Source organism: Eschrichtius robustus, chromosome 1 (genome assembly GCF_028021215.1).
Source record: "Eschrichtius robustus isolate mEscRob2 chromosome 1, mEscRob2.pri, whole genome shotgun sequence".
NCBI classification, from domain to species: domain Eukaryota; kingdom Metazoa; phylum Chordata; class Mammalia; order Artiodactyla; family Eschrichtiidae; genus Eschrichtius; species Eschrichtius robustus.
The window spans coordinates 98,092,679-98,106,620 of record NC_090824.1 but is presented as its reverse complement, the minus strand read 5'-3'; the positions used below and the strand labels follow the sequence as shown (position 1 = coordinate 98,106,620).

Genomic DNA, 13,942 nt, shown 5'->3' with positions numbered 1-13,942 from the left:
ATGGTATAATCATTCCAGTATTTAACCTAACTGGATCTTTCAATATTTATAACAGGAGCTAATAACTTATTTTAAGAGATTCTATAAATCTGTTTTATTAGTATGAGAATATCTGTATCAATATTTATAGCAAATTTTAATCAAAAATTTAAAATATAAATGTGTTTCAAAATAAGAAAAGCTCAGACTATTTTAATATCTAAAAATTAATTAGGGTTAATGTATTACAGGATTACTGAATCACAAAATGCTTAAAAAACAGTAAAATAAAATGTTTTAAAGTAAGAATAACATTTATATTTCATATATATTATATACAGAGAGTAGATTTTATATATATATATATATATATATATATACATGTAAATATGAAGAGTTTAAAAATAAACCACAGGAAAATCTTAAGGGAATAATGTTTAATGATTTAATTCAGGTCACTTGTGTTTAATAAAAGTTAATCCATCAGCACATTAATTAAAACTACTAAACACTGAGAAAACAAGCTTAAAGTATACTGGAAGCCTCTTCAAAGGCTTCTACATCAATGAGGAGTGAAAGTATTCATTTAGGCCATTAAGTATCAACCTTGATTTTGTAATATTTTATCTCATAGCTTTTCAAAAGTCATTATGGAGTTTGTTTAAGTAAAATTCTATTGCATACATTATTATTCTCTTACTTTTGGAGAAGAAAATGCTTTTCCCAATGCAGGAATTCACTCTAGAAAATTTCTTTAACAAATTATAATCCAACTTCTACATGACCACCTCAGGGACAGACTATTCTGTAAAGTATGCCCAGAGTTGGATGGCCATAAATATTATAAAATCTTCCTTCAAACTCTGGCTCCCTAACTTCTACCTACTTATCTAAATTCTGTCAACACCAGGTTTATGTCTGGTAACATGAAAACTGTATTTACTGATGCCAATTATAGGAAATGGAAATCAAACTAAATGAAAAGAGAGAAGCTATTTCTCTGTAACATTTCTACCAAGTATCACGACACACAGTGATTTTATACATACACATAAAAACATATACATATCTATGCATACACATACATATACACATACACACACAGATCACATTAACTATGTTTTGAGTTTCATTTGTCCACATATTATTATGACCATAAAAGGAAATATATACATTCTCTCAGACTTTACAAGTGTTATTCACATACATAATCATGTATTCATGCAAAATGATCACCGCAATATTTTTATTAGAAGAGTATTCCACAGCAACTTACACAAAGAAGGCACTCACAAAATATTTGCTGAATAAACGTTGCTTGGAAAAATCTCATTATCTGAAACCACATAAAAATTAAAAGAAAAAAAAAGTAGGCCTTAATCTAACTATGTAGGGACAGTCCCACAGTCCCACAGTGGTCTGCATATGGTGGTCACAGCTTAAATAGTTGCTGGATGAATGCTGTTTGAAAATCAAATTATATGGAACCAAGTTTTTTAAAAACTAGATCCTGATTTAGCTATTGTGCAATATACTCAGTTTTACAGCAAGAAAATCACTTTTCTACCTTGTCAGCCAACCTATATTCCAAGATATAACAGTAAAATGAGAGATTTACAATATATCAATTCAGGTCTGAAAACACTATTTTATTTTTTACTTTTTTTAAAATTTTTTTGGCTGCGTTGGGTCTTCGTTGCTGTGCGCGGGCTTTCTCTAGTTGCAGCGAGCAGGGGCTGCTCTTTGATGTGGTGCACAGGCTTCTCTTGTTGCGGAGCACAGGCTCTAGGTGCGCAGGCTTCAGTAGCTGCAGCACCCGGGCTCAGTAGTTGCAGCACGTGGACCCTAGAGCACGTGGGCTCAGTAGTTGCGGTGCGCAGGCTCTAAGGCATGCGGGCTTCAGTAGCTGTGGCGCATGGGCTCAGTAGTTGTGGCTCACAGGCTCTAGAGCGTAGGCTCAGTAGTTGTGGCGCACGGGCTTAGCTGCTCCGTGGCATGTGGGAGCCTCCCAGACCAGGGATGGAAGCCATGTCCCCTGCATTGACAGGCGGACTCCCAACCACTGAGCCACCTGTGAAGTCCCCTGAAAATACTATTTTAAATGATGTGTCCTAACCTTCTCCCAGTGCACAACATTAAAACAATAAGATCAGCCTTGGGGTCTCAGGAGTCCTACATTTATGTAACTATCATCATGTTGGCATTGAACTGACATCAGTCAAGCAAGTCTTGCTCTGGTGCAGCCAGTCAGCAATAAAAGGCTAAAGTTAATGTCTGACTTGTTACCATCCATAACTGATTTTGACTGTGATAAATTAGATTTTAGCAACTGATCAATTAATGCCACTATTGAGTCCACAGTGGACCAGATTTCAAATTCAAAACGTGCTGGCACTGACTATGCAAACTTACCAGAGTTGTATTAGGAGCAGAAACAGTTGCTTTCAGATTATTCAGTTCCTGCTGGATTAATTTCTCTTCCTCCTGAAAAAATGAAAATATTTGAATGCATGAATAACCACCTTTTTAAACTCTAACAGTATTTTTAAAGGGAAAAATATAACTTATAATATTTTCAATAAAAAAGAAACATTATTTTAAAGGAGAGTTACAAAAATTATGCACTTAAGATTTGCCTACAGGCATTTCTCCAACCCTCAGAATCATTCCTGGAAAGAATAAATATTTTCATGCTAACTCACCATTCCTCTTTTTTTCACTCAGTTACTGTCCCCTTAAGGACGGGTTAGCAGAAAATGGTTTTTAAAAAAAATTAACAGTGGAGAGAAAGTAGAAAAGCAATTCTTTATGTAGTGGCCCAGAATAAGGTTCTCACACCTTCTCCTTCTTCATGGAATACAGAAACAGGGTAAGAAGGCAGAAACAGAAACTGTTCTTCTTCCCTTAAACTATATTCTTCTTCCCTATCCTTTTTTCCTTATTCCTTGCATCCTTTCCCTCACTTCCCATCTCTCTCTCACACACACGGAATAAATACACTGATATGGTTACTTTTACTGTCTGCATTGTATTTCACCTCCTTAAGCACTTGAAAATTGGCCCCAATTTTGACGAATATCATGCTATCTTTAAATTACACATTGAATTAGCAGATGCCCATTAGGTGACTAACCAAGAACTAACAATGCTAGTGAAGTACTGCTACATTTAGATACCTTATGTACGGTTTCAAACTGCAGTTTAAAACCAAAAGTATTTTATTTCATTCAGCCACCTCATAAAAACGAGCAAAGGACAAAATTTTAAGACAAGCAATATCAAGTCTACAAATAATTGTTTTTTGTGATTTTTGAATGTGAAGCTGATCCTCCCCAGTACAACATCATCTTATTTCAGTTTAAAAAAGAACGTTTTTAAACGCTCAGAGCACTTTGAAGAAAAACTTTGTCTTTTCTTCTCTCCTGACACATATTTCATTGTATACTGCTTACAGCTGTCTTAAGCCCAAGATGAAGGAACAATTCCTTGGGAAAAGGAAATGTGTTTTACACTGTTTCTTTAGGGTCTAACACATAGTCTCTTCCACAAATATCTTTTGAACAGATTTTGACCTACCATATGATCTTTTTTTAAGATACTAAATCCCTGAAGCTTTGAAAAGTCTGTGGGAACTTAAAAACTTCCATTATAACTGCAGAGGCAGAGACTTACTCAGCAAATACTGCATTTAGGGAGAATTATGCTTTTTCTTTGCCCAACCCGTAGGTCTAACCTAAGAATCTCAAGCTCCCCAAACATACTGAACAACAGGTTCAAATGGCAGGGTCTGTTCTAGTGTATGACATCTAGCAGTTGAAAGAACCGGGAGACAGAAAGAACCCGAGTGCGAAAGAAACTTTTTAGGAGAATAATGCTGACACTTCCATGGCACCTGGTAGTTTCACACGCTCGATGTCTCATCTAACTCTCGAAACAACCTATGAAATATGTACTGGTACTCTGTTACGTCAACGTTCAAGAAACACACAGGGCCTCAAAGATTAAAGATATCTGCCCCAGATAATAATGAGTCAGTGTCAGGGCCAACCGTGGAAACCCGACCTCCCAGCTGTCAGTCCGGGCAGCAAAGTGACGCTTCCGGACAGACGCCAGGACCGACAGACACACACGCCTCACGGCCAGCCCCGGAGGCTCGCCGCCGGACCGGAGCCTCCCAGCGAGGGGGCCTCCCCGAGGCGCCCCTGACCTCCCGGCCCAGAGAACACCTACGTGCTTGGAGGTGAGCGCGGTGATGCCGCGGACCAGGCCTCCCAGTCGGGAGGAGAAGGACGCCTTGGCGGCTGCGGGCCCGCTAGCCGACTGGTTCTGCAAGAAGAGTCCCGGCAGCGCCGTCAGCGTCTTCTCCACAATGTCGCTCATCGCCGCCGCCGCCACCCGCCCTCCGGTCTCCGCCCGGCCTCATGCCCAGGACCTGCCCCACCGCCTCCCCGGCCTCCGTAGGCACTTCCTGTTTGTTTGAAAAAGAAATCTTTATTCGCGTCCCGCGCGGACAAGCACAGTGTCGTTCTAGAGAGACGCCGCCGGAGGGCGCGAGAGTCCGCGAGCGAAAGACCGCGCGCCAAGCCTGCGCGGACGTGGTCCTCCTGTGGTGGAGCAGAAGGGCCGGACGCTCCCGGTTTTGATGGCAACCCCTGCGTCCCGAGCTTCTCTGGGTCCTCCTGAGGTAGCCGCTGCCGTCCGTCCCTCTTACACTTCGGCCGCAAAAGTCTCCCTTTCCTTTGGCCGCCTCCGCGCTGCCCGAGACCGCACGGGGAGGTGGCCATTCCTGGCCCTCTCTCGGCAGCCTCTCACTGACTGGGGGACCACCGGCAATCCGCCCACCTCCCTCGGCTGCACTCGGAGGAGCGGAATCGATGCTGGGCCCCGGCGCCACGCGCGGCCCTGGCCCTGGCGGTGCCGGGGATCCTGGTGGTGTTGAATGACGGCGCGGCTGCCCTGTGGACTCATCCTACCGGGTTCAGCGCCCGCCGCGTACGGGGGACTCTTGGCCACTGTCCCTTCCCCTCCGCCCCCCTTCTGGGGTTTGGGGAGGCAGCCAGGAAGGGGAAGTGGTCGGTTGGCCACCCCCGCGCCCCCCAGACCCCCTGCTCCTGCCCAGCAGGTCGCAGTCCTATCCTCTCACAACGCTCTGTTCTTTTCCATTCTAGAACTGATGGCAGTTGCCACTACATAAATATGTATCTCCCTGTCTTTTTCATTGCTGTCACCTCAGCTTCCATCTAGAACAGAATCTAGTGCAGTGCTTTTGAGAATGTGGTCTGGTGAGTTCTGAAGGAGACCCTAACAAAGGATCCAGGAAGTCAAAATTATATTCATAATATTACTAAAATGTTATTTGTTGTTTTCACTCTCATCCTCTCCAGAGCGTATAGAGAAGTTTTCAAGAGGATAGAGGACTTACAACCTCTCAACTGACTGATGAAGTGTGTGCTTGAGTACTATTGTATTTTATAGATTCGTCTAATGGTTAGGATATAAGTGCGTTTTCAGAGATTAACTCAGTTTGTCCTCAGTACTTCTAGCGTGTTCTTACAAGCTATCTTCATGATGAAATAAAAATTCATATTTTAAGGCAAGACGAGAAATTTAGACATAAAATTTTTCTCCGCCCACTTGGGCCTCCTCTCTCCCCTCTAGTGTTCATTGTGCATCTGCATCACGCATTAACCAGACTTCCCCAATGGCAGAAGTATCTGCTCAGCTGTAAAGACCAATTTTTCTTCTTCTGGCACCAGCCATGTAACTCTTTGAAGATAACATTCATTTCTCAATCCTGTAAGGGGTCACGATGCTCCACCACTCACCTTGTATGTGCAGACAACTTTGGTGAACTTTATGTACAATGCCAGTATATCATTTCCCTTAAAGATAGCGGGTGGTGCACAACAGGCTGGTCAGGTGACCTGGGGAGCTGCTGGGCCACACCTAGTGGAAGTTCTTTGCTTAAATATTTACTTAGAACGTTACTTGTATTCCACATATTTTATAAGATTATTGTTTTTTTGCATCACCAAATGTGTGGCTGAGCCTCAGATAAAATTAATGATGATTAGGTGATTTGAAACTATTGGTCAAATATATAGTCCTATAAGATCAATGATCTTAATAGTGTAACTCCAAATATGGGAAGAAGCAACAAGAGGGAACCGTTTCCTGGACCGTAACAGACTAGTAAGACAGGCAGTCCAGAGGCTTTTGATTACTGTTAACAGGGCCTAGTCCAGTAATAGCACGGTGAGGGGCATATCAATGAAATCCTTGCCTGGCCTGGGAATGAGCATTCCTAACACCATGGGACAAATTGGTCATGAAATGACTCCCAAACCTTAGTCAAAAGTAAGACCAAAAGGGAAGGGATTGTAAAATAAAGAATGTTACCTATCATCCAGTTATACAAAAATCAAGTCATTAGCCACTGCAGTTGCTGACCTACAATATACTCTGAAAAGAATTCAGCATGAGGCACTTTGTGCTCTGGAAAACTGACAGAACTGGCCCTCAGATAGTTAGATATTTTTAGGAGAAAATTTTATGAACCCAGCATCTTCTTATACTTAGAAAAGCACTAAAACCCTTAACTAATATATCTGTTCCTCGCAAATAGCACTAACCTTCTACCAAGGTGAATGAATGCTTGATTGCACATACCCCTATGCCAAAGTCACATATACTACTGGCCTCCCCCTCTACCTCTTCAGAACAGTTCTCAGACCTCTCTGAGAGACTGTCTCCCAGGTTGTAATCCTCAGTTGGCTCGAATAAAAATTTCCATTTCTCCCTAAGAAAGAATTTTGTCGACATTCATTTATACCCTATCTCTCCGCATTTAATCATCCAATAAATGGTATTTTGAAATCCCTAAATTCTCCTTGTGCCTATGTAGAAACACAAGAAAAAAGTTCATTTTGTTTACTTGTTTTGCAAGAATATTTTTAATTTATTGAAAACTTTTCTAAATATTTAAATTTTATCTAAAACTGTTATTTTTTAGAATTTAATCTTTTATTCTAAAATAAAATTTTGTTTATAATTTTTTTTAAATTTTAGATTCTTTCATTGACTCACAAGAGGGAGATTAGAAGACCTGCTTTCTCAATCTCCCACATCTAAAGATGCTGAAAAAGATGATATTGACATCAATATCAGAGGATTCTGACTCAGGTAAAGGGAATAATCTGGGTGAAACTGTAAATAAGAAAGGAAAATGTGACAAAAGCTTATTTCTTTTCCTTGACGTTAGAGAAGTTAATGATTTACCTTATTTTGTCTTATTCAACAGAATATTTTCAAGCACTATTATGGTGCCAGGTAGGTTGAGGCATCATTTTGAGACCAATCAGTCAGAGTTTAAAGAAAAAGGAATTGAATATTTTAAAAATGATAACCTCTTTAAAAGCCAAAGCTTTTTTTGTTACCACTTTTCAAAGTAGAAATGAAAAACCAACTGAAGCATTTTACAGGTTAAATTATTGTATTGCACTGGCTGGAGAAGGGCATACGATAGCTGAGAGACTAATAAAGCCTGTACATTACTGAGTGAATGTCTGCTAGACGAAAAATCAGTCAAAGAAATCATGGCAGTGCTGTTTTCCAAAGATGCAGTAACTCACCAAATTAGAAATTCCGTTGCAAACATAAAGACTGAGTGCATATCCTATCTGCAGAATTATACTGTCTTTAAGATGGACAAAAATTATATAATTATAGATGTAGCTAGTCTTGTTGCTTTGCTTGTATCTGTCAGGTGGCAGCACCAGCTAGTACTTGAAGATCTATATAAATGCCTGGCAATAAACTAAGGTGATGCTGAAATAAAACATTGTACAATTTTTTTTTATCTCATAGTTTATTCTGGAACAACTGTGCTGATATTTGCACTAATTGTATAAAAGCAATACTGGGCAAAACTGCTGGCACCTTGGCACAAATCAAGGCAGAGGCTCCCAACTGTACTCTTCACCACTGACACTCACATTTAAAAAAAAAAAAAAAAAAGCCAGTTTCTCAAAAGAATATCTTTAATGAAGCAGTAAGAATTTTTAATTTTATTAAATATCAACCCTTGAGTACATTTCTTTTAAATACTGTGTGTGACAAAATGGGGAGGACACATAAAGCAGTTCTGACACATAACCAAGGTTTCTCAAGGAAAAGCACTGGTGCAGTTTGACTTGAAAGCTGAACCAGCCACTTTTCTTTATGGAATACAATTTTAATTGAAATAATGATTAACAAACAATGGCTTTCTTGAAAATGAGCAGTGAGTCTGTCGCCTCAAGAAAAATAACTGACAGTATTCATTACCACTAATAAAATTCAAACTTTCAAGAGTAAATTGGAATTTTGAAAAATGTGTATCTGCTACCAGGAGTCTGATCATCTCTAATATGTAAGAACTGTTCTGACAAGATCAGTGGTGATATTAATGAATGTTATTTTTTGATAGTGTATAATTAAAAGTGTCAGTATTCAGAAGATCTGTATAACTCAATGAAACAATATTTTCCAAATGATCAATGCATGATGTTATAAAATTATGCATGGACTGAAGATCTATTTAAAATGAATATAGACCAATGATTTTAATGTAACCCTATACAAAAAGTTCACTGATATATTTTAAAATTGCAACAAACCTTTAAGAAACTACTGCTTGTTGAGTTTTGGTATGGTATCAAAGAAGAATATCCACAATTATTTGAAAAGGCTATTAAAATACTCTTTTTTCCTGAACTACATATCTGTGTGAGACCAGGTTTTCTTCATAAACTTCAAACAACATACCAACCTGTGGTAGGCTGACACTGTCTCCCAAGGATATGGTCATATCCTAATCTTTGGACTTTGTGAATGTTATCTTATATAGTAAAACTTGCACAGATGTGATTAAATTAAGGATCTTGCAATAAAGAAGTTATCCTGGATTATCCCAGTGGGCCCTAAGTGCCATCATAAATGTTGTTATAAGAGAGAGCCAGGGCTTCCCTGGTGGTGCAGTGGTTGAGAGTCTGCCTGCCAATGCAAGGGACACGGGTTCGAGCCCTGGCCCGGGAAGATCCCACATGCCGCGGAGCAACTAAGCCCGTGCACCACAACTGCTGAGCCTGAGCTCTAGAGCCCGCAAGCCACAACTACTAGCCCACGTGCCACAACTATTGAAGCCTGCGCGACTAGAGTCCGTGCTCCGCAACAAGAGAAACCAGCACAATGAGAAGCCCCTGCACCACAACGAAGAGTAGCCCCCACTCACCGCAACTAGAGAAAGCCTGCGTGCCGCAACGAAGACCCAACGCAGCCCAAAAATAAACAAATAAATAAATTTATAGAAAAAGAAAACAAAAAAGAGAGGTAGAGGGAGATTAGCCACCACACACAAAAGAGGAGAAATTGATGTAAAGACAGAGGCAGAGATTGGAACAAGTAGTCACAAATAATGCCAGCAGCCACCAGAAGCTGGAAGAGGCAGGAATGAATTTTTCTCTCGAGCTTCCAGAGGGAGTGCTTCCCTGAGCACACCTTGATTTCTGCCCAGTGAGACCGATGTTGAACTTCTGGCCTCCAAAACTATAAGGGATTACATTTCTGTTGTTTTGAGCCACCAAGGTAATTTGTTACAGCAGCCCCAGGAAACTATTGCAAACCCCAAAGTGATAGATTAAATGCAAAACCAAGCATGCGAGATTCCAGCTGTCTTATATTAAGCCTAACATAAAGAGATTTGTAGATTTGTAAAACAATGCTACTTCTCTCACTTTTTTCATTTTGAATATATAGTTGTTTTTTATTTTTTTTATGTTAACATGTAATAGGTTTACTGTTGCTATTTTAAAATCAATAGCTTAGATTTTTCTCAGTTTTACTTTGTTAATTCAGTAAATATCTATAGATATAACCCATGTAAACAAAAGCTTTGGGGGGGGGGCCTCAATAATTTTTAAGCATATAGAAGGGTCCTGAAACCAAAATGTTTGAAAACTGCTTATCTAGTACATAGTAGGTGCTCAATTATTTGTTGAAATAATCATTATATTTATAATTCAGTCACAACAATCAATATATGAGTATAGGCCAGTGAACAGCAAGAGTTTAGGGGTAGGGTGATGGTTGCAAGGGAAGAAGACAAAAGAGTTCTCAGAAAAAGAAATTGGGGGGGAAAAAATACAAAATTATCTCCAATTGACCAGGTTATGAAGGAATAATTGCTGAAACAACAACCAGAGCTTCCTACCCTGTGGCCCAGGCACAAAGATTGAATACCCACCAATTCCTTCTATTCCTCCTCTAACTTTCACCTCCCGAAACTAAAACTTGAAAGTAGAGCTAAGAAACAAATGTTGAAAGCCCAGAAGTGAAATGCCTATTGGGAGAAGCTACAGAGCTATATGGCAGGCCCTGCTAAGATTTAGAATTATAAGATGTGGAAACTGAAAGAATATTTGGAGTTCCTCTGTACATCCAATCAGCTAATTTTGTAGAAAAGGATACTGATACTTAGATTTTGGAAGCCACTTGACCAAGGTCACACAACCTCAGGGGTAGAACTGAAATTACAGCCCTAAATCTAGATTCTGAGCCTGGAACATTTCACCTGTACTTTCATGGTATTGACAGTGAAGAGGTTGTCTGTGGCTTCCTGTTCTGAGACTCTGGCTCCAAGTCCTACCCTAAAATGTAGGGGATATGGATGTTCTTTTTTAAGCTTGTAAATTTAGACTGTATATTTTTTCTGTAAATATGGGCTCTTCTTTCTCCTTTTCCCATCTCTACCTCTGTCCCAGGTAATTTCACTCAGAATGACATACTGTCACAGGGATTGAACCTATTAAATTAAACCCTCAAGAACTGGATTTCCTTTGTCTCTTCTTCCAGTCAGGGAGGAAGGTGGCTCTCACTGAGCTGAAAATAGGGCAGAGAAGTGACTCAGTGCATTTTAAGAAGGTGCAGTAGTCCTAGGACAGTAAAGGGCAAACTAGTTTATTCCCCTACGGGAACAAACAGGGCTGTCTAAGCAGGGGTGTCTCACCTGAAAATACATACAGATGTGTGAAGGGGTGATAAGCATTTTTCTCCAGTACATTTCCTCAGCTTCCTTTTTTAAAACTTTTATTTTGAATAGATGTTAAATTCAGTTTATTCAAAATTCAAAATGTACAAAAAGTTATACTCAGAAAAGTCTTCCTCCCTTCCCATTCCCCAGCCATCCACTTCCCTTCAATAGAAACAACTGCTATGATCTATTTCTTCAGAAATATTTTATACATAAACATTAGCTTTCACTTTGAAAGCCTTAGATTCCACCCCTGTGCCCACAGAGAATTCAGCCCACTTATTTTCAGAGTTTATCTCTAGGGAATCATTGCTTCATCTAACATTTTTCCAAAAATTCCTGCCCTCAGTTGATGGGACTGTTGAAGACAGACAACAGTTGTTCATGCTCTCTTACTCAAAGGTTTCCAGGCTGTCCCAGGAATGTGCATGGGAACCACCTGATAGAGGAATTACAGGACACACACATACCCACGGCCCCAGTTCTCACCCTCTATCCTTGGCCAGACTCTCACCTAGGCTCTAAGTCATTCATCCCATTCCCAACCCCCTCAACTTCTAAACTCCATTTAGCTTTCTTCATCCTCTTGCTCTTTGCATTTAACATTTGGCAGTGTTTTCCCTGCAAAGCCCTTGTGAGCTCTCACCAATAATTCTGATTTCCCACTCAAGCTAAATTGCTTCCATTTACCCCTGATAACATGCTTAAAACATCCCCATTGCTCCATTTCCCCTGCCATCTTGCTTTACTCTCTCATCTTTTCCTGGATTATTATAAAAATCTTTTAATTAGTCACGCACCACCACCAACTTCTTCTCTTTTCAGCTAATCCTTCAGAGAGAGCATTCTATTTCAGAATCTGACCATATTATTCTCAGTTCAAAATAGTCTGATGGATAAATTGCAAACTCCTTATTGGGGGATCTAGACCTTGATAACTTTCCCATTGCCCACCTCTCTAACCTCTTTTCCTGCAAGGCTTAGGTTAGCATTTTTTGTTGTTGTTTTAGGGATATTGAGCTGTCGATAGTTCCATGAACATGCCGCACTTTTAACTCCTCATGTTTTTGCACATGCTGACTGTTTGGAATATCCTTCTACTCTTTACTTAACTGGAAAATTGCTATTTATCCTTTAAAACAGAACTCAGGCATCACTTCCTCTATGAAGCCTTCCCTGCCCCATGTTTGTACCTTATACAACCTCTACTAAAATTGAATTGAAATGATCTATTTTTATGTCTCTCTCCCCTATTAGAACTGAACCCTCAGGGATAGAGAGCATGTTTTTATTATTCTCAATTCTAGAACAGAATCTGTATCTATCGTCATGGAAAGATATTCATGGTACATTGATATAACACCAAAAATATAGTAAAAAATTAACACAGGAATTAAAATGGGATACAAAAAATATTTATTAAACATAACAAAAGACAATAACATACACTCTATCCTAGAGACTAGTCCATCTGCACTTAAGAAGAATGTGTATTCTGCTGTTGTTGGGTACAGTGTTCTATATACGTCTGTTAGTTCTAATTGGTATATAGGGTTGTTCAAGGCCTATATTTCATTATAAATCTTCTGTCTGGTTTTTTTATGCACTATTGAAAGTGGATATTGAAGTCTCCATCTATTATTGTAGCACTGTATTTCTCTTTTCAATTTTGTCAATTTTTCTTTCTGTTGATAGGTAGGAGATATAAGTGAATGGATAGATATTCCATGTTCATGGATTGGAAAGAATCAATATTGTTACGATTGCAGTTCTCCCCAAATTGATCTATAGACTGTATGCAAAACCTTAGCAGCCTTTCTGGCACAAGCAGACAAGCTGATCCTAAATTTTATATAGAATATCCAAAACAATTTTGAAAAAGAAGAACAAAGCTGGATGACTTAAAATAGCCAGTTTCAAAACTTACTGTAAACCTACAGTAATCAAGACAGTGTGGTATTGGCATAAAGATAGGCATATATATTAATGGAACAGTATTGAGAGTCAGGAATAAATTCTTACATTTGTGGTCAATTGATTTTCTTTCTTTCTTTCTTTCTTTCTTTCTTTCTTTCTTTCTTTCTTTCTTTCTTTCTTTCTTTCTTATTTTTGGCTGCATTGGTCTTTGTTGCTGCTCAGGCTTTCACTAGTTGCAGCGAGCAGGGGCTACTTTTCATTGTGGTGCACGGGCTTCTTATTGCAGTGGCTTCTCTTGTTGCAGAGCACGGGCTCTAGGTGCGCGGGCTTCAGTAGTTCTGGCACGCTGGCTCAGTAGTTGTGGCTCGCAGGCTCTAGAGTGCAGGCTCAGTAGTTGTGGCACACGGGCTTAGTTGCTCCACGGCATGTGGTATCTTCCCGGACCAGGGATCGAAGCTGTGTCCCCTGCATTGGCAGGTGGCTTCTTAACCACTGCAGCACCAGGGAAGTCCCCATCAATTGATTTTCAATGAAGTAGCCAAAACAGTTCAATAGAGAAGGGACAATCTTTTCAGCAAATGATGCTGGGACAATTTGATATCCATATGCAAAAAAAAAGTTAACTTAGACCTTTATCTCACACTATACACAAAAATTAATTCAAAATGGATCTTACACCTAAATATGAAAGTAAAACTATAAAAGTTCTAGAAGAAAACGTAAGATAAAATCTTCATGATCTTAGGCTAGGCAGAGTTTTTGTTTGTTTGTTTGTTTGTGTTTTAATTTATTTATTTTTGGCTGTGTTGGGTCTTCGTTGCTGCGCACGGCCTTTCTCTAGTTGTGGCAAGTGGGAGCTACTCTTCGTTGCGGTGCGCGGGCTTCTTATTGCAGTGGCTTCTCTTGTTGCAGAGCACGGGCTCTAGGGGCACAGGCTCAGTAGTTGTGGCTCGCGGGCTCTAGAGCACAGGCTCAGTA

The 13,942-nt window shown here is 39.8% G+C and overlaps 1 protein-coding gene and 1 long non-coding RNA gene across 4 annotated transcripts in view; one reads left to right on the top strand and one right to left on the bottom strand.

Moving 5' to 3' along the window:
- Positions 1 to 4,422, bottom strand: part of AP4E1 (adaptor related protein complex 4 subunit epsilon 1) — an 88,783-nt gene extending 84,361 nt beyond the window's left edge. For all 3 annotated transcript variants that reach the window (XM_068551552.1, XM_068551543.1, XM_068551561.1), the window contains exons 1-2: positions 4,210 to 4,422; positions 2,392 to 2,463 (exon numbers count right to left, since the gene is read on the bottom strand). In XM_068551552.1, coding sequence (XP_068407653.1) covers positions 2,392 to 2,463; positions 4,210 to 4,359 — 222 coding nt within the window. In that variant the 5' untranslated portion in view covers positions 4,360 to 4,422. The remainder of the gene's footprint in view (positions 1 to 2,391; positions 2,464 to 4,209) is intronic.
- Positions 4,423 to 4,551: 129 nt separating this feature from the next.
- Positions 4,552 to 13,942, top strand: part of LOC137759616 (uncharacterized) — a 76,967-nt gene continuing 67,576 nt past the window's right edge. The window contains exons 1-2 of the long non-coding RNA XR_011073116.1: positions 4,552 to 4,663; positions 7,048 to 7,161. This is a non-coding gene — a long non-coding RNA (uncharacterized lncRNA). The remainder of the gene's footprint in view (positions 4,664 to 7,047; positions 7,162 to 13,942) is intronic.